General features: G+C 37.7%; 1 protein-coding gene across 23 annotated transcripts in view; it reads right to left on the reverse strand.

The window, feature by feature from the left end:
* Positions 1-271: 271 nt before the first annotated feature.
* MBNL2 (muscleblind like splicing regulator 2) overlaps positions 272-22,868 on the reverse strand; it is a 156,835-nt gene continuing 134,238 nt past the window's right edge. For all 23 annotated transcript variants that reach the window (XM_069467642.1, XM_069467641.1, XM_069467640.1 and 20 more), the window contains one exon: positions 272-3,091. In XM_069467642.1, coding sequence (XP_069323743.1) covers positions 2,964-3,091 — 128 coding nt within the window. In that variant the 3' untranslated portion in view covers positions 272-2,963. The remainder of the gene's footprint in view (positions 3,092-22,868) is intronic.

Raw genomic sequence — 22,868 nt, forward strand, 5'->3', positions numbered from 1 at the left:
ACATCTCTTCATTATCAGTCACACTCTTGAAGATGAGGGCTGAGTGGTGAAATTTATCTCTATATCTAATTTTAAAGAATATTAAAAATAATTCTAAAATTACCATTTTTAATTGATTTTCTTGCTGTTAAAAAGCCAAAGCCAGAGCAAAAACTATCTATAGCCCATTTGGTCTTCTTTGCATTTACCAAACACTATCTATGTGAAAGTAAAACCATTTTGTTTGGCTAAATATCAAGATTTCAACACAAAAAGGAGGAAGACTATACAATCCTTTTAAATGCTTCTTTTATTTCATTGGTTGTACATTGGGTGAGTGAACTGAATATTACAACCAAAACATAGAATTGATACAAATTAGACTCCTGTTTACACTGTAAGGTAATGAATGAGGGAATTCTTTAAGTGTTACAGAAAGATTTAGTAGAAATGTTACCAGTGGTATGGCTGAAAGAATATTTCGGTGAAGTGCTGTTATATCCTGAAAACCAAGAGTGAAATGTAGTTCCCATACAAGTAGAGAGTTAGTCTCTTAACTACAGTATTTGTTGAGTTGATATCTTCATGTCTTGGATATTGGTGATTTTGTTTTTGTAATTAAACAAAGCATTTAAGATTTATTCATCATAGTCAGACTTCTGAATATAAACAAACTTTTGGCAAATAATATTTATACAGAAAAATAGTTTTAGATCCTCTCAAATCCCAGAATTATTCTATAAAATTACATTATAAATAAATAAAAAGCAAAATCTGTTGTACATATATTTGTACATCTATGCATTTGCCTTGCCTCCTCCTTATTGTAAATGGCATATTTATGACTCTTTGCATATTATAATCACAATTCTGGAAAATGGATATCATAGTAAAAAATACAGTCTTCTATATTTTCTTGGGGGTACGGGTGATGGTTTTGATGCTCCATTATTAAAGGGCTGAAAATAGTTGTGTGCTAACAATTTTAGAATCAAAATCAGGAAATGAAAGAAAAAAAGAAAGACAATGTTACAACAATTAGTCTACAAAAATATTTCAGTGATTCCTGTAATTTACCTTTTAGTAATGTATACTATGTTTTCAACGAGTTTAAATGAATTAACAAAGATGAAAAAGAAAAAAAGAAAACAAGTCTGAATGTTTTAGGCAAGTTGTAGCATAACTACATTGTTATAGTTGAGAAAATTACAAATATCAATAATACATAAAGATGAAACTACCAAAGTAATACAAGTTAGATACAATACTTTTCCACAAATTAAAACAAATGCAACGATATAAGCACTATGTAAGATTACACTTAGAATGTGATTTTCTTTTAGATAGGGTTATCAGATCTACAATATAAGATAAATAGATAGTAATTAGATTTTGACCAACATGAATTAAAATGCAGATTTCTTTTTTTCTCAAACAAATAATGATATGGTTGGTGCATCTAGTTTTCAGAACAGGCGATGATGCCAAAATTTAAAATATTTTACATTCAATCTCAAAAGTCAAAATACTTCAATCACTAATATGTTCACAAAGAAAATGGATGTTTTAAACAATTACACATAATATTCATTTATAACAGCTGTTTGTTTTTTAAACAATAATTTAAAAACTATGTAGGTACTGTATAGGCTATGTGCAACATATAAAATGTGAAATATGAAATATTTGGTACAATAGTGCTTAAAATAAACTTTAAAACAAACTTTCTGAACAAAATTTAATTGTATCGCTATTACCTTGAAGATCAACCAAGTATTTAAAAAAGTAAACAACATTAAAATATGTTTCATCCATATATAGTATATATATGTATGTGTATATATAATATGTGTATGTACTTGTATTAAAGTTTTTTATACTTTTGAGACATAAAATATGCTTTAAGGTGAAAGAATTAAAAGAACTATTTTTTTCCATGCTGTAGTCAGTTACAACCCTTTAATCCAACTTTTGAAATGCAAAACAGTAATGGATTTTTTAAAAAGTGAAACTATCTACTTTTTGTTTACATAGTAATTTAGATTAAAGTCACAGTCAAATTTGCAGTGACTAAACTCAAACTTACTTAAATTAGAATATTATACAGATCTCCTCACCTACAGCTTCCTTGTTTGACTAGGTTTTTAGTTTAGAAGAGTTATTCTGTAACAGGCAACCGGATAGTGAGTTTGAAAGACTAATCCCTTAGATTAGACTGTTGGCATGGGCCTCTCATTCTTGTCAAGCTGGATGAAGTCTGGCAAAATCTAGGCACTTCTACAAAGTCTCTCTTATAAAACAACTTTAAAAATATACTTGTAAAATAATACCTTCAAGACTTTGTTTGGTGGGGTATGAAGCTCATACCGTGCAAAGTTTCTTTTTCAATCTATTTAATGTTATTCTAGAATCACACGATTCAATGCGGCATCTCCAGGCAAACCAAACACCACACTTTGATGTGTCCCCAGGACTTGTGCTTGAATTTCCATTCAAATTTTAGACCTGCAGGACAGGTATTGGTTTTACTTCACTTCTCGTCTTTGCTGCAGCATTCATCTTGTCAAGAAGTGAAACATACCCCTTGATCCAGTGGGTAAGTGAAATGACAGTAATCGGAGTTATAATCGAACCTGCCCTCGGAATAGGTTTTTTTTTTGTTTGTTTTTTGTTTTTTTTTTAACTAATGCTAATTGTTTATTGCTAAATTTGAAATATTCTGAGTCGAAATGAGTAAACTGGTTGGACTTTCTGCATCAGCTATAGTTATGGAGATAAGACAATATTCCTGGGACAGAAACTATGTTTAGAAATCCTTTAAAAGTAAACTTTATCCTTTATGTCTTTAAACATCACAGCTGGTCTCAGGTAGTTAACTATCTTAGGTTGGAATATACTAAGCATACCATATTTAATACTCATATATGATATAGCAGCACTAGCTTCTTAGAGTTGTGGTCTGTCCAGAAGAACTAAATCTTTATTTAGCATGCAGTTTGTGGCAATTCTATTGAGGAGGAAACAGGATAGTATGTACAGTAACAATGTTTAGTTATTCTCAATGCAGATTCTTGGCATTCCATTCCATTTCTGCTGATTATTTCAGAATTATCTGTTAAAGGAAAAGACAAGTGTGATTTAGACATCCTTCTGCGAGGGAAAATAATGAGTTTGTTTTACTCTCTGAAAACAGACATTTGAAAATAGGAATTTTCTTCAATTCCTCATCATTTTGATGCAATTATAATTTTGCACAATCCCCACCCTTCATGCTGAGCAATTTTATGCTTAACCACTTCTGCTATGTGGCCTCTGTAAAGAATGATGATTCAAATACACAGTATTTTCTCTAAAACTGTGACAGCATATATGTAGGCGTGCAGTGTTTTTAGACCCCAATCTCTTTTTAAAAGTTTTGCTTTATATCTGTTTATTATATGTTCATGTTATTGCTCAATTAGTATTTGTTATGGTGATCCAGAAAGTCTAATCAGATAATTTGTTTGTACTTGGAAAGTTGTTTGTAAGGCTTAAATATAAATGTTTAAAAATGTATAATACATCACATATGATTTATTAACTAGCATTTGTAATTCAAAGATGTATTCCCATCAAAAGTTATTTTGTTCCCAAGATATAACACCCAGTTTCAAATTCAGGGTATGTTTAAAGATCACATATTAAAGAGAAAAAGGGATAACAATCTAATAAGCAGTTAAAACATTCTTAATAAGTCCAAAAGCACAGATAAACCACAGAGGAAGCTAAACTATCAAATGCAAACTGTGGTCCCTGGGGTTTCATCTCTTATTCCAACTCTACACCTTTGCAAAGGAGAGGGAGTTTGGCCTGTGTGTTCCAGTCCATTAAATGTCAAGCTTAAAAGCCAAGTTTTTAACATATTCTAACAAAAATATTTATTCTTTGTTTAATGCTTTGACCAAACTTTGTGTAATTAATAAACAAAATGTTTATTTATTAAACAGCCAGGAGTCTTTGTTAGGAAATAACTGGTAAAAATTCTTTATGATAAGGGTCAGCTAATATTCCTGCACACTGGGGTTCAATTCCCAGTAAAAGCCTCATTTCTACAAGCATAATTTATTACCCCATTATGTTAGAATTTGTAGATGTAGATATTTTTCCCTGTAAGTGAGTACTCTCGTAATTTATATACAACAGTTTTAGTACACACAAATAGTTTCTCCCATGAAATAAATATAAGCATTCTTTATTTTATTGAAATATACAGATGTGTATAGAATTGAGAAAAATAGAGTAATAACTCATTTACATTAAATATTTATACTAAATGGCAACTCAAAACTTCAGACAATATCACTCATTCTTTTTTAAAAAATTTCTAGGAATTTAAAATTAATTGGGGAAAATAGCATTCTTTGTCCTATATACTAATATAATATATATTATATACTAATATGAATAAAAATGAGATATAATGATTTATGTAAATATAGTATCTGGTATTTGAATATTATTATCACAGTATCTTTGAATAGTATCATTACAAATAAGTAATATTCAAACTCTCCAGACGGTCAGTTTATAACTTCAATTTCACATTCAGATATTTGATTATTTAGATATCAAATATCTAATTTTTTCTATTTCATCCCTTAGCTTCAATCCTATCTGTAAGTTTTCCAAGTAAGAATGCATCCCAGCACATTAAATCATGTCCTGTTTTTCTTTTTTTCTTTTTTTTTTTACTTTAGCAAGAATCTCTCTAAAATATTTATGGAAAAATATCTTGCAATTTCTTGAATTGGTATATCATTCATATTTTAGAATATATTTACATTCTCAGTTATTAGCAGAAATTAAAATACCATATAGAACGAACTTCCTAACCACCTGGGAAAAAAGTATTCTACAGAAAGCATAGCAATGGGCAAATCACACTGAGTGAACTTGAATTACAGAAATTAGTTACAGCAATGCTTTGAACTTTTATTTGACAAAGAGACATAAATGTCCACTGAGGTTCACTGGACTGTAAATCAGTGTCGAAGTTAACTGAACACATTCACCAGACTCAACCAGACTGCTTTCCCCCTCTGCCTCGTTTACTCAGGAGCCATTATATGGATAAAGACATAAATAAAAATGATCTCTGGTACTATTGAATGCTCAGCTGTGACTGCTGCCTAGCTTCTAGGCCAGAAAACTCTAGCCACACCCTGGTCTTTGTCTTTGGCTATCCTGTGGACAATATATTACATATGGCATAAAAAACGAATTATACTCCTAGCATCTGTGAACTTCAAGGGAGTCAAGATATTTGATCTTAGAAGGTAGGAAAGCTCTGAGTGTTTCTCCTTATAAGTTCCATTTTTGGGTGGCAGCATTTTTCTTGAAAATATCTTTTGATTATTAAATTGTTTCCTGAGAAATATAGGTTGCTGGTACAGTCTGAATGAAGTGTACTCTGGGGTGAAACACACCCTGGAAAGACAGACAGACGGAAATCTAGAGGAAGAATAGGTACCAACCACGTGCTTCTTGTTTGAACATTACCCGTCTGACATTGGGAAGCACGAGGCACAGGCCGTGGGGCCCCCAGGTAGGGCAGGACAGACCCAGCTGGAAGGTCACCCCTAGGAGAGAAGGGGCCAGGACAGCCGGCGGGGGTGGGGGTGTGTGTTTGTGGGGGCTGGGAATTACAGGAGAAACTACTTTGAGGGAAAGAGGGACCTTTGGTCTAGTTTTTAATACGGTTTTTCTTTAGTCAGATTATACTTTTAGTTAGCATTAAACAAATGTAATTTAAAATAATATGAATAGGTATATTTTGTGTGCTTTCCTGTTACCTCTCCTCAGAGACTTTCTTCTACACCAATTATATATATAAAAACTTTTTCCATCTTTATCTATAGTTTTTGTGACCAAGAGAAAGGTGCCTGAATATTTCAATATAGGTACGAAACATGCATTCTTAAAATAACAGGCTTATATGTGGCCCTGGCACATGGGCTACAAATCTGATATGGACGAACCCTAACCTTGAGCTTGTCCATTTAAAAGAATGGTTAACTAAAACACAGTTCACCAAAGTGAGCTCAACAGACTCTCAGTGGCTTCTTTCCTGCCCTGCCTTTGGTCAGAGCTGGGGCTAATACCCAGATTTCCCTATGCAACCTCCAAGGCGCTGCAGCTGCTGCTTTCTTGAGAGGAGCAATGGAAAATCCCTGGGGTCTGCCAGAGTGCGTATTAGGGAGAGAGCCAGCTACCACACTGGGGCTCCTAAAAGTCCCTTCTCTGAAGCACTGTTGTTTTTGTTCGAATTTTAATGTATACTCCCTTGATTTTCAGCAGGCTCTGAGAATTTACGAGCTAGAGCCTTAAGAGCTAGGTCAGTATTATACTCATATTTTGCAGACATGGAAAAGACAGCATGCACAGTTTCAACCGGCTTGCACAATGTACAAAGTACTGGCACAAGCCAGCATGAGCTTCGAGAGGTTGGCTCACCCTGCCTGCTGGTGCAGGCACCCCCTCAGGGCATGGGGACGGTCTGAGATGGGGCCAGGGGACGGTCTGAGATGGGGCCAGGGGAAGCAGTAGTTCCAAAGAGCTTGGTGCCAGCTAAGGAGTGTGCTCAGAAGAAGCCTTGCAAGCTTGGGAATCAGGGAAAGGTGAGGCCAAGGGGTGAAGCTGCGAGCAAATTTAGCTTAGAGCTCCAGAGCGGAGACAGGGGCAACCACCTGGAGGAGCCAGATGGGTAGGAAGTGCTGGGGGACCCGGAGGCTGCTGGGCCTCTCCTCAGGGCATCCTCTTGTCCTTGCCTGGGTGGCCAACCACACTGTGCCCCAGGCCTCCTCCAGATGGATGCTAAAAACATGTCTGCTCACAGCAACAGAACACACTACCCAACCACAGCACCGCTGCTTCAGCTCCTGAGAAGCCCTGGCCAGCTATGATGATACGAAAGAAATCAAATATATTCAACAAGGCACTTTTCTATTTATTGCCCTGATAGACTATTCCCTGAGATAAGTAGTATTTTATAGAACAGAGAACCATAACAGGAGGAGGAAGTTAAATTATGAAATAAGATTCTGGCCAATCTACTATGGTAAATCAAAATTCCGAACTGAAAGCATTATTTTTCAATTCCTTTTTCCACGAAAAGGAGAACAGACAGAAATAAGAATACCTGATGTCCACAAAATCTGTGATTCTATTTTTAAACCAAAGACACATTTGATCTCAAATCATGAGTGCTTTCATAAATCTTTAGTGGACCCTCTAGTTAGTATCTGTGATGCAAAAATCTCAGTTGGCTGTAATAGAGTCTACTTATCAATAAGGAAAGGAAATCATACTAAGTGAATTAAACTCTCTCCTCTAGGTGGTTGGATTTAAGAATCTGATGATTCTGCTCAATATACATCCTTGACCTACCCTCATGTGAACCCAATACATGATTAGTCTTGAACTTATTTATTGAAGACAAAGATTGAATAGCTCCAAAGAACATCAAATGAGTTGTTGTCCTACCAAATATGTTACGAGCAGCTGTTTAATATTTACTGTGTCCTCAGAGCACTCGTAGCGCAGTGGCAGTCAAGCTTATTAAAAAGCAGACTGGATTAGGTAATGTCCCACTGGGCCCAGGCAGGAAAGACACCTGAGCCAGTGGGCCAGGTGAGGAGCGTGACCACAGCTATTCTGTTCCAGACAGTTGCTACCTGCTGAACCTGGGCTCCGTACTGCGTGACCTTTCCATTTTCCCTAAAGAAGCTGGAAATTCAGGTATTAATTCACATTATAGAAAACAACCCTGTGTGGGACAAATCTGAATATGAAAAAACTGGGCTGAATTCAGCTCTGAGCTACAGGTTTGCGTCCCCGTCAGCCTTCCTTTCTTGAAGGTGATGTACACTAAGTGTGGATTGTTGGCTTCCTGAGCATCAGTCAGGGCAGACAGTAAGAGTGAGCGGAATCAGGAGAGAAGGTCTGCTGCCACTTTCAGACATTGGCTTTCACCCAGAGGAATAAGGTGCTTGACCAACAGGTACCCGCTACCCAAAAAGAAAATACTATCCCTCCCTGGACCGAGTCACCAATTACGAAATACGCATGTTGTCTCGTCTCTGCCCTCATGATGATGGATTTAGGCTGAGCCATCCATACCTTACCTCGCCCACGGGTGCCCTCAACAAAGAGGTGGCCAGGGTGAGAAATGCACTTGGTTGAAGGCAAAATAGTCTGTGTAGAGACTGAAACACCGAACTTGAACTCATCAGCACCATGAACTCAAAAGCTGAATTAACCAGTACTCATGCAGAGAGTGCCAGAGAAGACAAAAGAACATAGGATTCCTTTGCGTGTCGGGGGTACCAAGTATTAATACTTTATGAGTTTTCTATCTTGTGGTTCTTGGTCTCCAGGAACTGAGCGTGTTAATAACTTTGGGAATTGTTAGCTTCTAGATAACTTCTAGAGATGTTTATAATTCTTATGCAAAAGCATTCCTTGTAAAGATTCAGGGATGTCAGATGAATTATTGTTTAAAAGTGATAGCTCAACATTAAAGTCAGTAAGAACTCTTCCTACTTTGCTTAATTGATAGGAAAAAGATTTCAGTGAATATGACAACTGTTTCTATGTATTCAAACCACAAAACAATTAGAAAAGAGGAGTAATGGATGTTTTAGTTCTATCCTCCTGTGAATAGCCATTAAATACTGTCTTTGTGGTGCTGAGTTTGGAAAGATAGATAAAATATACCTTATAAAACATTTGTGTGGCTTTACTGAAATATGAAAAAAATCTCAATGGATCTTGACACCACTAGCATGAAAGCTCAAGTAGGTATTTCCAGGCAGGGCTGGTGCGTTAACTGGGTCCACATCAAAACTGTGGACCTTCCTAAGGATGGGGAATGTCTTGTTCATCTTTATATGCCTAATGTCTAGGATGGGGCTGGGCACATAGGAGGCATTTATTAATTGTTGGTTGCATGGATGGCTCAATAAATAAGAAGTCACTAAGGACACAATGCCACAATGTTGGCACCAACAGAAGCCCACCAGACCATTCATGGGAGAGAGAGCAATGGAGTCAGGAAAAGAATCCTTTGGATAAGATATATGTCTGCACCCTTTCAGGATTCAAAAATATCCAAGAAAAATAAACATCCCTCCCAATTCTCCCATTCTCCCCACTCCTTGTTACAGACAAAAGGAAAAATATTCCAGGCCGGGTACTGAATCACTCACAGAGGACATGGCAGATAAACAAAAATTCCACCTGAAAAAAACTTACAGATTTAGTAGATTTCTTAGAAGTCTTTTTCCATGGTTACAAGGCCTTGTTTCCTCAGAAGGCAGTTAAAGAAAGGATGTTTCACTGGCTCCTTAAACAAAATTTATTATTAATTTAAAAATAAGAAATTGAGTGGAATTTTATAAAAATGTGGCCAAGCTAAAGAGGCTTGCCTGTTGCTCACTATCCCAATCTCTATTTTTCTTTATCTACAGTTTTTTTTTTTTTTTTTCTCTCTGATTTGGTCACACATGTTTTTCTGCCAGTCTCTACATGGTTTAATATTCTGTCCATCTTTTCCCTACTACTCTTCACCTCTTCTCCATAGCAGCCACTGCTGTCTGAAATACCCTGATCCTGTCTGAGAGGCAAAACTTGGCAAGTATTTTGGTTGAAACAAGCTGTGTAAAGGCAGAGGAACACTTAATCCTAGCCTGGATTACTGAAGGCAAAAGCAATTGTCTTTGGTCTCTCGGTGAACATATGGTGTCAGATAAAAAATGGTTAATTAAAGCAATTACAATTATACATGCTAATAAATGTACATTTTCAAGAACTTTCTTTGGCCTATTTCATGACTATAAACTTTTGATTGTCTAAACAGTTCAGAGACAACAAGTGGTACATGTAAAGATACTTTGAAAAACAGTCTTTGCAATATTTGGAGGGAACATTGCTCCGAGGGAGGGCAGTGTCATACCACATTTGACTTGTTTTCAAAATGTATTTTTATTCGTACTGGGGTCCTTGGAGCAAATTCTCAAATTTGACAATCAGTTTCACAAAATCTTGAGAAGAGCACATTGAGGTTGGTTGGTTGGAATGTCCGTAATTTTTAGTAGCACCTTAAAGAGTGGTTTTGTCAGTGTTATTGTTTTGTCCTCTGTTGCTAGCAGAAAGTTTACATTCAAACCTCTAATTCCTCTATTTTCAATGACCTATTTTGTGGATGACTCATTTCTGTCTACTCTTTTCCACTCTGTTATATTTGAACAAAAGATTTTTAGATATACTTTCTAATATATGAAAAACATTATAATTTGAAAATATTAATCACTGAGGTTTTACATGAAAAGCAATAACACTACCCTCACCGAAGATTACTGACCAGGGTCCACACTGACAACTTAGGTTATCTGGATAAAATTCATCAATAGGAATTCTTGACTTGGATAAGATATCACTCCTTGCATGAGTCCAGCCCATGTGTGGAAGCACCTAGACTCTTAGGAGCACTGCAGTGAGGCTTTGAGCATGGTTCCTGCCTCCAGCCCAGCACCAGCCTCTCCCAGCTTCAACTCCTCTGGGGGAATTCTGAAGATCATTTCCATTTCTTCCACACTGAGATGGGAATCCCATCCTCAGACTGTCTAACAATCCATATGTCATCTAAGAGTAGAGTATATAAATGAGGAAGAAGGTAAAAGGACATGAGGAGAATTTTTAAAAAATTCCTGGTCCTTTCCCCTGACATTACAGAAGTACTAAAAACAAAAATATGTTCAAGAGTGTTGTGTGTTTATTCAGGAAGAGAGGAGCTGTGAGACTGTGTTTGCTTAGCAGGTACCAGAGAAGGGAATAACAGAACCAGACCGTAGATTGGAAGGCCACATGATAGGAAGGAAGGAACAGTAGGCAGATCAAAACACAGCATGAAGGAAAATGGGAAAGAGGGTGGTGTAAGTGATGGTGGCTACCGAGGAACAGGTCCCAGATTTTATCTTCCTATTCCTTGCCTCATAGTCCTATTTCATGCCATATTTCTCATCTTACTCCACAAACCTTCCACAACTAACATTCCAGTCTCAGAATTCACCATGGATCATGGCTCCCTTATTCCCAGCAGGTAGAGGAAGTGAAGGAATTTTCTATAACATGGCCATTATACAAACAGCCATGGGGTTTACTTTCTATAATATGGCTGTCCAGGGCTTTAGGTTAGGCACATGCTTTTGACATTTTTCTTGCTAAAGATATAGCAACATCGTGAACATGGATGATATTTGGCCTGTACCATGGGTTAACACAGTATTATCTGTAAACAATGTCATGAGTTAAATAAACCATTGTAGGCCAACCTGGAGATCTGACCACCAAGTCCATCACTGTCTATGGGAAATTATTTCAGTTCCAAATCAAGTCACAAAGAAAATTTTGAACAAATATTTTTAAAATTAGGGACTGTCTGTGTATCAAAGGTGGTTAAATTCCTTTACTATATCAAGAAACAACATATAATATTTGGGCCACAGTATTTAACAAAAATATTCTAAAATATTTAGAATATTTACAATGAAATGTGTAGGAAGTGAGGCTATCTGAGATTAAATAGGCTGCTTCATTGAAAATGACCTCCACACATAAAAGTTGAATCTAAGGAAACTTTTTTTATACCTTTAGAAAGCAGTTTTTGTAAAATAATATTAAGACCAACTTTGCTGTATACATTGAAAATATTTTCTCCCATGTATTAATATGTTTTTGCTCATGATTATTTTTAACATAAGGGTATCTTAAATCTTCTAAAGGACATGAACTAGCAACTCAGGAATTAAAAATAAATTAAAAAATTAATAAACATGCAAATTCACAAAGTGCTTAAGAAAAAATTAAACTAAAGCAATGATGAAATTTAAAAAAAATGAATCAGTTTATGCAGCAACTGAATAGAAATTTCAAAACATTCATTATACAATATACGGTTTTTCAAAATGAGGTTTTGCTCCCAGTAATAAATTGAAGATTCAGCTCAAGAAAAATCACAGAAAGAAGATCTTGTTGGACTTAACATAAAGTCTCCAATCCTGCTCAATGCCCTGCTTTTGTATCCACTACCATTATGTTAGACTTAGAATCCTGGACACATTTTGGCCACAGTACCCATTTTAACAGTGGAGTAGAATGTATAATTAAGCCTGCTAAGAATTGGCTTTTAAGACATCAAAGGGAGAAAAGAAACCAAATGCTAAAATTCAGAAAAAGGAACAGTAAGATTAATGTAATGTACTGGACATGGGAGTATGTCTTTGTGTATTGTCATCATCTTGCATATTTCTCAAATTGGTGGGATGATGCTCCCATTTAACAAATTTTTCAGCAAATCTAGTTTTTTACCCCTTTTTAGTTCTTTGCTTCTGTGTGTATGTGTGTGTGTGTGTGTGATACAGAGAGAGAAAGAGAGATGGGGAGAGAGAGAGAGGTTAACAAAACCACTCAATTGTGTGTAAAATCAAGGTGCAAAGGAAAAACCAAAGAGCTCTGGATTGGGATTTCAGGAGGCTTGTCTGTGTCACCAATGAGACTTGTGACCTTTCTGGGCCTTAGTTTCTCACTCTGCTTGTATGGCACTGGCACCTCTGCAGAGTGGTGGGTAGTTAAGCCAGGTTACTATCTGTCCTCCCAATAACTTCTCAGGAAGTGCCAAAATATCTTATTGTAATAGATGGCAAAGTGGAAACCAAAGGAGGAAAACGAATCAAGAAGAAGAGCTCCCACATTCTCTTTATTTATTTATTATTAATACTAACCATCCCCCATCAAAGCTCAGAAATTAGGCCCATGCTTGCAGCACAGATATGACAGATGGCTATGATTTGAGATGATCCTTACCATATATAAGTATTTTGACTGTACTTATTTGCATCCTTGCTTATTGCCTGCCCACCTCATTATGTAAGACCCTGAGAACAGGGACTATTGTTTTTATTGATGTATTCTCAGACTTCTGAACTGTACATGGCTCAAGGTGGGCTCTGAACATACATTTGTTGAGAAAGGGTACGAACACATGTTGCCACAGACATGGTTCACTGAAGATGAATCCACATTTGCATTCAGTTACCTGCTTTATGAAACCTCTTAGAGGAAAACATGACAGCAATGAAGAGTATTTAGCATGAAAAGGGTCATTTTGTACTATGATATTTTATTAAATTTCATAGTATAAACAAAAACATAGGTACAATTAGACATCTTCCTTGCCGATCCTTAATCCTTTCTTTGGAGAAATGTCCATTCCAATCTTTTGTCTATTTTCCAAAATTGTGACAAAATAGACATAGCATAAAATTTGCCATTGTAACCATTTCCAAGTGTACAGTTCAGTGGCATTAACTACATCGCATGTGCAAACATCACCACCCTCCACCTCCAGGACTTTTCATCATTCCAAACTGAAACTCGGTACCCATTAGACAGTAACTCACTATTCCCCTTTCTTATCCATCCTTAATCCCTTCTTCCTTACATCCTTCCTTCTTTCTCTCCCTCCTGCCCTTCCTTTCATCCTTCCCATTTTTGGCTTCAAAGTGGGACCCGTGGCTCTTTCTGTTTGTGCACCTGAATCATCATTAAGATGCCGGGCTCACCTTCTAATCTAGCTCTCTGGTTTCACTTACAACTAACTTAAGCTTCTAGCCTCTTCACATTTCCACCCCAAACGTTCATCCTCAACTAGTACAGAAGTCTGAGAATACATACTGTTCAATTTAGCTGAAGGTGCTTTGATGGTGAGGTTCTGTGGGGATGGCGGAGAATAACAGTATCTCTCTTTTAAAATTATTGTTCAAAAAATAAAAAGTAAAAGTCCTGATGGACAGGACTTCTTTCAGTAGACTCTTTTCAGCGAAAGTTACCTCTAGTTTCCTGCCCTGGGGAGGGTGAAATGGTGCCTGTTCCTGCTGCTCTCTAGCTCTCGTTCATTGGACTAAACTGTGAATTTCCTTGTTGATCTCAACAATCAACAATATTTTCAGACCATTTCTGATACTGAGCTTGGACTTTAAAAAGTTTTCACTTCTACTAGAACTTTCTTCTTAAATGGTTAAAACTTTTTAAAGCACTAGGTAAACTCAGTAGTCAGGAATTTTCAAGGAGAGCCAGATAAAGAGGTTTGTCGCAATCCTACATTGACCAGGAGAACAGGATGGCAGACAGGTGAACCTGAGATCTACACTTGTCCAGCCACTACCTAATTGCATGAATCTCAAGCAAATTGTTCTCTAAGATTGCTCTCATTTATAAAGTGGATAAGACACTTCACAGAGTTATGTTAAGAAGTAAATGAAATGATAAATGTATACAGTGTCTGATATGTCCTAGTGGTTTTTGATAAATGTGGTTCCCTTTCCTTAGGCTATTATTTTAGGATTCATAATCCTAGATAAAATCTGTTTTCGGCCCCTATTTAAATAGGCATTCAAATAATACTACTGTGCGCTTAAATATTCTCTGATCTGTATGGCACTCCATATGTTGGAAATAAACTTGGTTTTGATGAGATTAAGAGTCTTAAAGAAATGTCAAATGTACTTACTTCTGTTTCTGTGTGTATATATCCTGAACTATCACTGATGACTAAATATAGACCGAATTGCTCTGATTTTTCATTAAAGTCTTGACTGTCAATTCATATTAATCATTTGTTGAACTAAAATTTTTTATTATAAGAGCACAGACAGCCATCAGCACATTATGGTCAGTGTCCACTGCAGTAGAAAGTTAACGTCTCCTGAGACGCAGGACCTCCCATTCTTTAAAGTTAAACCTGGTTCAAACCCAGCACTAGGCTTAATAGACATGTTATCATAGGTAAGTTATTCAACATCTTTTATTCTTTGTATTACCCATTTCTATAATGGGAATTAAGAATTATTTCTAGCTTATAGAGTTGATGTGAGGATTAGAGAATGTGTTTAACAAATGCCTGGTAGAAGTAATCATATGACAAATGGTATTGTTAGATAGTAATATTTTCACCATTTTCATTTCCTAGTCCAAGCCACAAAATGTGAATATTTTGACAAGGTATATAGTTTTTATTAATAATTTTTAGATCACTGAGTTTAGAGTAAACCACTATGTATGGACATTTCTGTGCATCCAGTCTTGTATAATAAACATCTGTCTTTCAATTTCCAAGTCTTCACCTCTTCTCACATAGGTTCTTCTTAAGCAGCGGAAAGGAAGGAACTTGTTCACTTATGTTAAACAAGCAAACCAACCAAATAAAAATCCTAAACCCAACCAACTCCTAAATACCTTTGTCCAAGGCAAAGGAATACAATGGTATTTTTCTTCTCATTCTTTACACACTTCTTAAATTTCCCTATTTTAACTTCCTTCATTATTCAAGGCCCTTTTCAGTGTTATGAGGGTCAGAGAAAAGGAAAAACTATGAATAAAAGGAATTGATTCAAGTAATTCTTTCTCTCCTGAATTCTCTCAAGGGGTTCACTGGCGCTTTCACATATTCATAATCCTAGATAAAATTTGTTTTCAGCTTCTATTTAAATAGGCATTCAAATAATACTACTGTGCACTTAAATATTCTCTGATCTGTAAGGCACTCCATATGTTGGAAATAAACTTGGTTTTGATGAGATTAAGAGTCTTAAAGAAATGTCAAATGTACTTACTTCTGTTTCTGTATCTAACAATGACAAATATTGAAAGAATGATTAATGGAACAGTTTTGAAATTATTAATGGAAAAAATACTTGGAGAAAAAGAAGGAATCAAGTTTAACTTCTCTGAGTATCTTTATGATTCCTCAAAAACCTTTCTAAATTCTAAGGAGGAAGAAAAGTTATTGATTGTTAAAAAAATGTATAGCTGGCATATCCATGTGGTTTGAGGGAGAAGAAAGACAACTAAGCATGGTGTTAGGAGATTGAGTTTCCAATCCCTTACGTAGCCTAGAGTAAGTCACTTAACCATGCTAGGCCCTTTTTGTTGTAAAATGAAAGATTAGGGGCTTGGAGAAAATTCTAAATCTGGGTTTGCTACTTAATAGTATGATCTTGGGTGAGCTCCTCAGTTTCTACAAACTAGAGTCTCATCTCTATAGTGGGGATAATAACAGTCCCTTATGGGGCCATTTTAGGTTCCAGTGAGATAATTCATATACAAAGCCTAGCCCAATGTCTGGCACATGGTAAGTGCTTTGTGAGGGTAATTGCTTGAGTTATGTTTGTGCTGTCTGTATGCTCTGTAGTCACTTGGGGCCCCTGACATGATCATTTAAAGAACTTTCTCAGGAACGCAGTGTGGTAAAAAGGGGGAAAAAATTGCCGTAGGCAGGACGTGGAAAATTGGGTTCTAAGTCTAGTTATCTTGCTACTTATGTGACTTGGGTAAGCTACTTCATTGATCTGGGCACCTATTCCAATTTATAAGTAACCTGCATCATAATTTTTTTTATGTTATTGTAGAGATATGGCATGATTGTGATAAATTTGTTCTTATGACTTATTGCCTTCCATATCTATGATTTAGTTGATGCTAGTCTTGGGTCAGACCTGTAACGCCCGATGTATCTGTGACTAGGGGAATATGGGTGACATTTTACCACGATCAGCTTAATGATGCTGCTTCCAGAAATGCATTGTTGTGAATGGTGAAGAGTGTCTGGTGTCTGTATTTGATTCCAGGAAGCTTATGAACATAAGCTCTGCAGTCTTTGAGTACTCTAGAGTGAAGGGAGTGATGATAAGAATAAAACAATTTGATTATTGAAAATAAAATAAACAGATCAAAAGCTCCAGCTTATTGTATTTGATGCCAAAGCATGATGGATTCTAAATGCTAGAATAGCTACAATTTTTCATAAACCAATGTTAGAAAAAATATCAGTTAGGTTTGTCCTTTATAGTGCAAATCAAGGTGAAGATATGTAGACAAGAGCCCTCTTTTTATGAAAGTCAGTGGGAGAGGTGTCTCATAGGAGGGTTATGTAACAGAGAAGCTAAAGGTGTTGAAATCCAGACACTGCAGAAGCCAGAGCATAGCCTCTGGGCGAGCAAAGGATCAGGAAGCCTTCCCGAACTTCCCTGGTTCTGAATTATTCATCTTTTTTCCCCTCAGATTTTCTCTTTTCTCTCTATCCTGATTTCATCACTTCATCAATGAAGTTGCTTCCTCACCTGTTCACCTGCACCCGAGCTAGCCACCCCAGCTCATCTCTAACCTGCTCACTTCCAGCATATCCGTGTCTCTGAGCCTCATTTAACATTTCCTGACCTGTCCTCATCCTGCCATTCAAGGCCCTCTGCATGCTCAGCCCCTCCTTACCCACTCAGCTGCATTTTCTAGGTCTGCCCCGGCATCCTCCTCTTCACGCACCCTGGTGTCTCCCACTCTCTGGCAGAGTGGCTGAAAGCAGGTCGTTTGGCTTGTGCGAGCCAGCCAGTGTCTGCCCTCTTTAGATCTGATGTAATCATAGCTGCTCCATCTGCCTCATCATGCGATAATGTCTGAGACTGATTCTGAAGTTTCTTTTCTCAACCACGTGTGCTCTTGGGGGAGAATGTAAGACAAGGAGAACAGCATTGACTTCAAGGTCAGACAGGCGTGAGGTCAGGTTGCAGGCTCTGCTACCTATTGGAACCGTGACCAGATCTGAGCTTTGATTTCTTCACGGGTAAAAGAGGAGAAATGGAGCCCCTCTGACGTGATTAGCTGTGACGGCGCGTGTAAAGCAGAATGCTGGTGCACGTACAAACCTGAGTTCCTTTCCCTCCTTACCCCATCTCCCTCCACCCCTCAAACGTCAAGCTGGTCATGCCGTCAGGAACGACCTTGCCTGTCCTGTCTCTGAATCTGTCCTACACATCCCTCAGACCTATGTCCCCGGTCACATTAGGGATCAAGCCCTGCCATGGAATGTATTCCCCCTGCGGCAATGTGTGCCTACTGCACTTTTGGTTTTATGACCTTCTCTGATTGTGATTCTCACAATGCAGTGAGTTCCTCAGTACGTTTGGCACCTCCCCAGCCAGGTGGCCTGTCCCGTGATCAGCTGACTCAGACAGGTTTGACCTCGGAAGTCACTGCCTCCAGCAGTCTGGCCCTGGGGGAACGCTAAAAGGCGCTGAGAGGCCAGTGGTAATACCGATTTGTCTTTGATACGTGGTAGCATCATATTTGGTAAGTGAACCCACAGTCGGGTTTGTTTGTCCTCCACCCACACAGAAAAGCACGGTGGACCTGCAAGAGGGTAGATAGCACTGGGAGAGCCTGGGGCGATAGGTGTCCATGCATACAAATTTTACTCTGTGCAGAGCGACTCTCATTAAAAAGGCGACCCTAGTCATCGCCCCGCCCTTGAAAATGGGTCTGAATTCCAGCATTGCAGCTCGTCTCTCTTTCCTTTCCAATCTAGAGCTGGAAATAAACACAGATATAGGATGAACTATATATTCGTTCCCCTTGAACGAGAAAACCTACAGTTAGAGAAATGGAGCATGATTTTACTACCATTAACAAAAGCCAAAATGCTACTGGGAATATGACTTTTCAATCTAAAAGAGATCCCCCAATTCCATCAAAACGCAAAGGAGGATGGGATTTGAGCTGGAAGAAGGACCATCCACCAGGCAGGAAAGCACCACGTAAGGACTCTTGACATTTTCCCTTCAGCTGCACAAAATTGGAACTGATGTTATGTCTTTAGGTGCTATATACAAAAGAATTCTACCCAAGTTTCTCACCAGGAGGTGTAAATTATTCATGAAAAATGAAAATGTACTGGATTACAACACTTACATAACTTAGCCTTCCCTCAGAGAATCTGAAAATACATTTATTAATTAAAACCTCATGGTAGTCCTGCAAAGCAGCTGCTTCAGAAGCAGGAAAATAAAAGGTCTATTGTCTTCTTATTTTCTAATTTCTTGAAGAAAAAAATTAATCTGCCTCTACATTGCTCTTATAGATCTAAGTCTGTCTAAGACAGACAGAGGACCACCCACCTCTCCCCCTACTTAATTTTTTTTTTTTTTTTTTTGACCACATTAGCAAGTCTGGATTCTGATGCCCCAGCCATGCTGCACAATGAATGGAATTTAGACTCAAATTGCCAAGCAGCTTTAACTAATAGTGTTCACTGAATGCAAGCGCTGCAATTTCTTAGTTTTTTTTTAGTCAAAGAGATACAGCAGGCTCCCCCGCCTTCTCTCTCTCTCTCTCTCTCTCTCCACACACACGCACACACACAGACTTCTGCCTTCTCCACAAAATATTTGATATGGCAAATCTACCTCCTTCGAAGCAACCAGACCCATTACTGAAACCGGATCCCCTGCTAGAGTTAGAATATAAGCAAAAAGTTAAAGGTGGCTAAACAACTCCAGCAGTAAAATGCTGCAGGAGTTATGTCAGCCCAGAGTACTATTTACAAGGGCTGGATTCTGACAGTTGCAGTCTCTGCTTTTTTGGAGAACAACATACTGGGGGCCCAGATGCTTTCTGTTCTGCTCCCAGGAATGAGCAAGCGGCGAGAAGGGAGCGTTTCACAGTTTGATCATCCGCACACAGAGGCCAGCCACTTTACCTCGGATTGCAGAAGACAGCGCTGACGGAGCCTACTCTTCCCACACTGGGGCCTTGCAGCACCAAGATTTTTCTTGTGAAACAAACACAGGCCCAAAATGGGTCAAGTGGTGAATAGTGGGGAATGTTGAATGCCTCCTACATTTGTCTGAATATAGTCCTGACAGATGGCATTGAATAATAGACGTTTTATAAAACTCTGAGAGAGATGAAGTCAAACTTGACTTCACTTTTCTAGCTTTCTTGGTTAGTATAGGTGGACTTATTTATCCAAGAGCCTATGTACAAATAGCTTTGAAGCCGTCTTTACCTTTAACGGTGAGACATGAGTAAAGTGTGACGATTTTAAGTTTTTCTCTTCCCTGCTTTTATAGAAGGAGAGATAAAACATAATATGTGAAACCGGTTATGTGTAATTGTTTTATCTTTCTGATAAGATATTGCTGAAATTATCACATATAGTAAAGCTATATCAGGCATGTCTGAAAAATGGAATTTTCTGACTTATCAAATATTACAATCAATAGAGGGCTATGTATGTATATTATCAACTAATTTTCAATAAATTCTTCCAAAGGCCAACTCTCTGTTGACCGGACTTAGTCATTGGAGGAGGGATCAGAAGATGTGACAAGACCTTGGGGTCATAATTTTAAACATAAGTCATCACTTTTTGGAGATGTGGTTAAGTATTGGCTAACATATTGCCTGAAATATAATCTGATTTCATCAGCTTTTAAGGCACTGCTTGGGGTGCTCCCTAAAAATATTCCTAATATCAATATGTAGGATGATTTTTTTCCCAGTATGGGCTCACAGACCAGAATGAAAGGCATGAATAATCATCCCCACCCTACACAGCTCTGATGCGGAGATGCAGACAGTATATATTTACTCCATATCTGAAGGGACTTCCTCTCAAGCTGAGGCCTGGGGTCTTTGAGCTTTTAGCTCGGAGGTCTTCTTTAGGAAGGAGGTGGGAAGACGCACGTTAGGCCTGAGCACAGCGGAGGAGTGTGGCCAGCGTCCACCCAACTGCTGTCCTGGAAGGGACGGAGTCCAGGTCCTACAGAGGCGATGTCTTGTGGTTAACCCTTCACATCAGCCCAAATCTCTCCTTCTGCCACATGACATATATTTGGACAGGTTTTGCTATAGTATGAAATCGTTTTTATGTTTCTCTTTGACGAAAAGTAACACTCACTATGTGATAGGCAAAGGCAAGATAAAGTAGGCCACTTGCCAGCTGCCACTGTCCCCGTTTAGGCTCTTATTAAAACCTCTTAATGGCCTCTGCAGACTCTCCCGCCTCGACTCCATCTGCTCACTCTTCCTAGAGTTCCGTTCCCATCACTATCCTGCTTGAAACCTTTCAGTGGCCAAATAAGGGCTGAACCCTTTAACGTGGAGTTCGGGTCCCACACAACCAGCGTCAGACTTATGCTGCAGCTGCTCCTGCAAACTGAGGCTCAGATCAATGTGAGAGTGTTAGTTCTTCTCCAGCTACACTTGAGATGTCCCAGCCTTTTCTGGAACCTTGTACTTGCCTTCCTTTCTATCTAATAAGGATGCTTTAAGGGATGTGCAAAGTCCTTGTAGAATTTAGAGGGTAGAAAAAGTACTTCTAGCTGGAGGAGGGGGGAGGCGGATGTTCTGGGGAAGATTCACAGTATAAATTGGATTTTAATTGTGCCTTTAAAGATGTTATTAAGTAAATTGAATAATCTCTGTATTTAAATGAAGAAACTAATATTTAAAATATATTTGTTTGGAAATTATTTTCTCCCCCTTTGAAATAGAATATAAGTTTGAAGTCAAAAATACTAAAGCAATTACAGTATGGAGTACTATAATAATTTGTCACAGGAATTTTAATCTGTACTCTCGTTTTATTAAATAATATTTCTTATAATATGAAAAACGCTAGGTAATCCATATACTGAGATGTTTGCCTCGACCTCTTTTAATGTATAATCTAAGATTAAATTTGTTTCAATATAGGTATCCAGGTTTACACATTCCAGTCTTTTTGTTAATGGGAAGAAATTGACTAATTTACATGTTACCATCATTTTTCACCCTGATTTTCCTTGTTAACAAATAATTTGTGAGATGATTGGTAAAGGTTAGAAGTAAAACCTATGACAAAAGAAGCCTATGAACCTGCTTTACTGATACTAATGACTAACTCTTTCTAAGGTTATCTTACTTCTATAGAAATTATTAATAATTTTCGCTGCTTATGATATTACACAGAATCAGTGAGGCCAAAGGTATGGTTTCTGAACATGACCTGGCTGTTTCACATAGCCAGCTGGAAGCTATGCTCACCTCCAGTGCCCCTCCCCAGTTGAGGACTCCCCGTAGTTTGAGCTGCATTAGCAACACTACTGCATTCTCCCCTGGAACAATAGAGCTGCTTGTTACTGGGTGTCACTTGAAAGATAGTTTTATTTGTGCAAAAAGAGACTTTTGTGTATTTATAATTATGGAGAGAGGCAGTGTACCACGGTGGGCAAGAGCAAGTCCTCTGCAGCCAGCCTGTCTAGGTCTAAACTAGCAAGACCATTTACTAGCTGTGTAACTTTGACTGAGGTAGCTAACCTTTGTTTCAGTTTTACCATCTCTAAAATGGGGATGAAGATCATTGTTTCTATCTCATAAAATTATTGTAAGGATTAAGTGAATATATCTATACGTAACTATCCTCTCTCATATAATAGAATATATGATATGTTATATGAGAGAGACCAATTAGAATCATACCTAGTACATAATAAGTGGTTTGTACTACTACTACTATTATTGTTAGGTGTAATTTGGCTATTGTGGCTCAAAGACCTTAATTGTAACTGGAAGTAGCTCTTAGTAAATTTGCTTACTGTATTTCTGTTTCCATATCTACTCCCAGAGCTGAAACAACCAAAAAGAATTTTATATTTCCCAAATGTATTTGCATTCTGTTTTTATCTAATCTCAAACTACCAGTCTAAGTTCAGTGAAAACTTTCATTGGTGGCACCTTGAGGATAGCATTTACAGATCTGTTGCTTGCTCAGCCTGGCTCACCACGGGGTGGCAGAGAAAGAACACTGGACCGGAGAAGCTGACATGGGGTGTTTTAGTCTATCCTCTTACTTCTGTGAATGACTCGTCTAATTACAAATGCCTATGAGGTTTGGAATATTTGAAATGACAGTCTGAATTGATCAAATTAACCAAAAAACTGTCAAATTAACCAAAAAACAAACAAACAAAATGCTACTGTAT

The sequence above is a fragment of the Eulemur rufifrons genome, chromosome 4, assembly GCF_041146395.1.
Source record: "Eulemur rufifrons isolate Redbay chromosome 4, OSU_ERuf_1, whole genome shotgun sequence".
NCBI classification, from domain to species: Eukaryota; Metazoa; Chordata; class Mammalia; order Primates; family Lemuridae; genus Eulemur; species Eulemur rufifrons.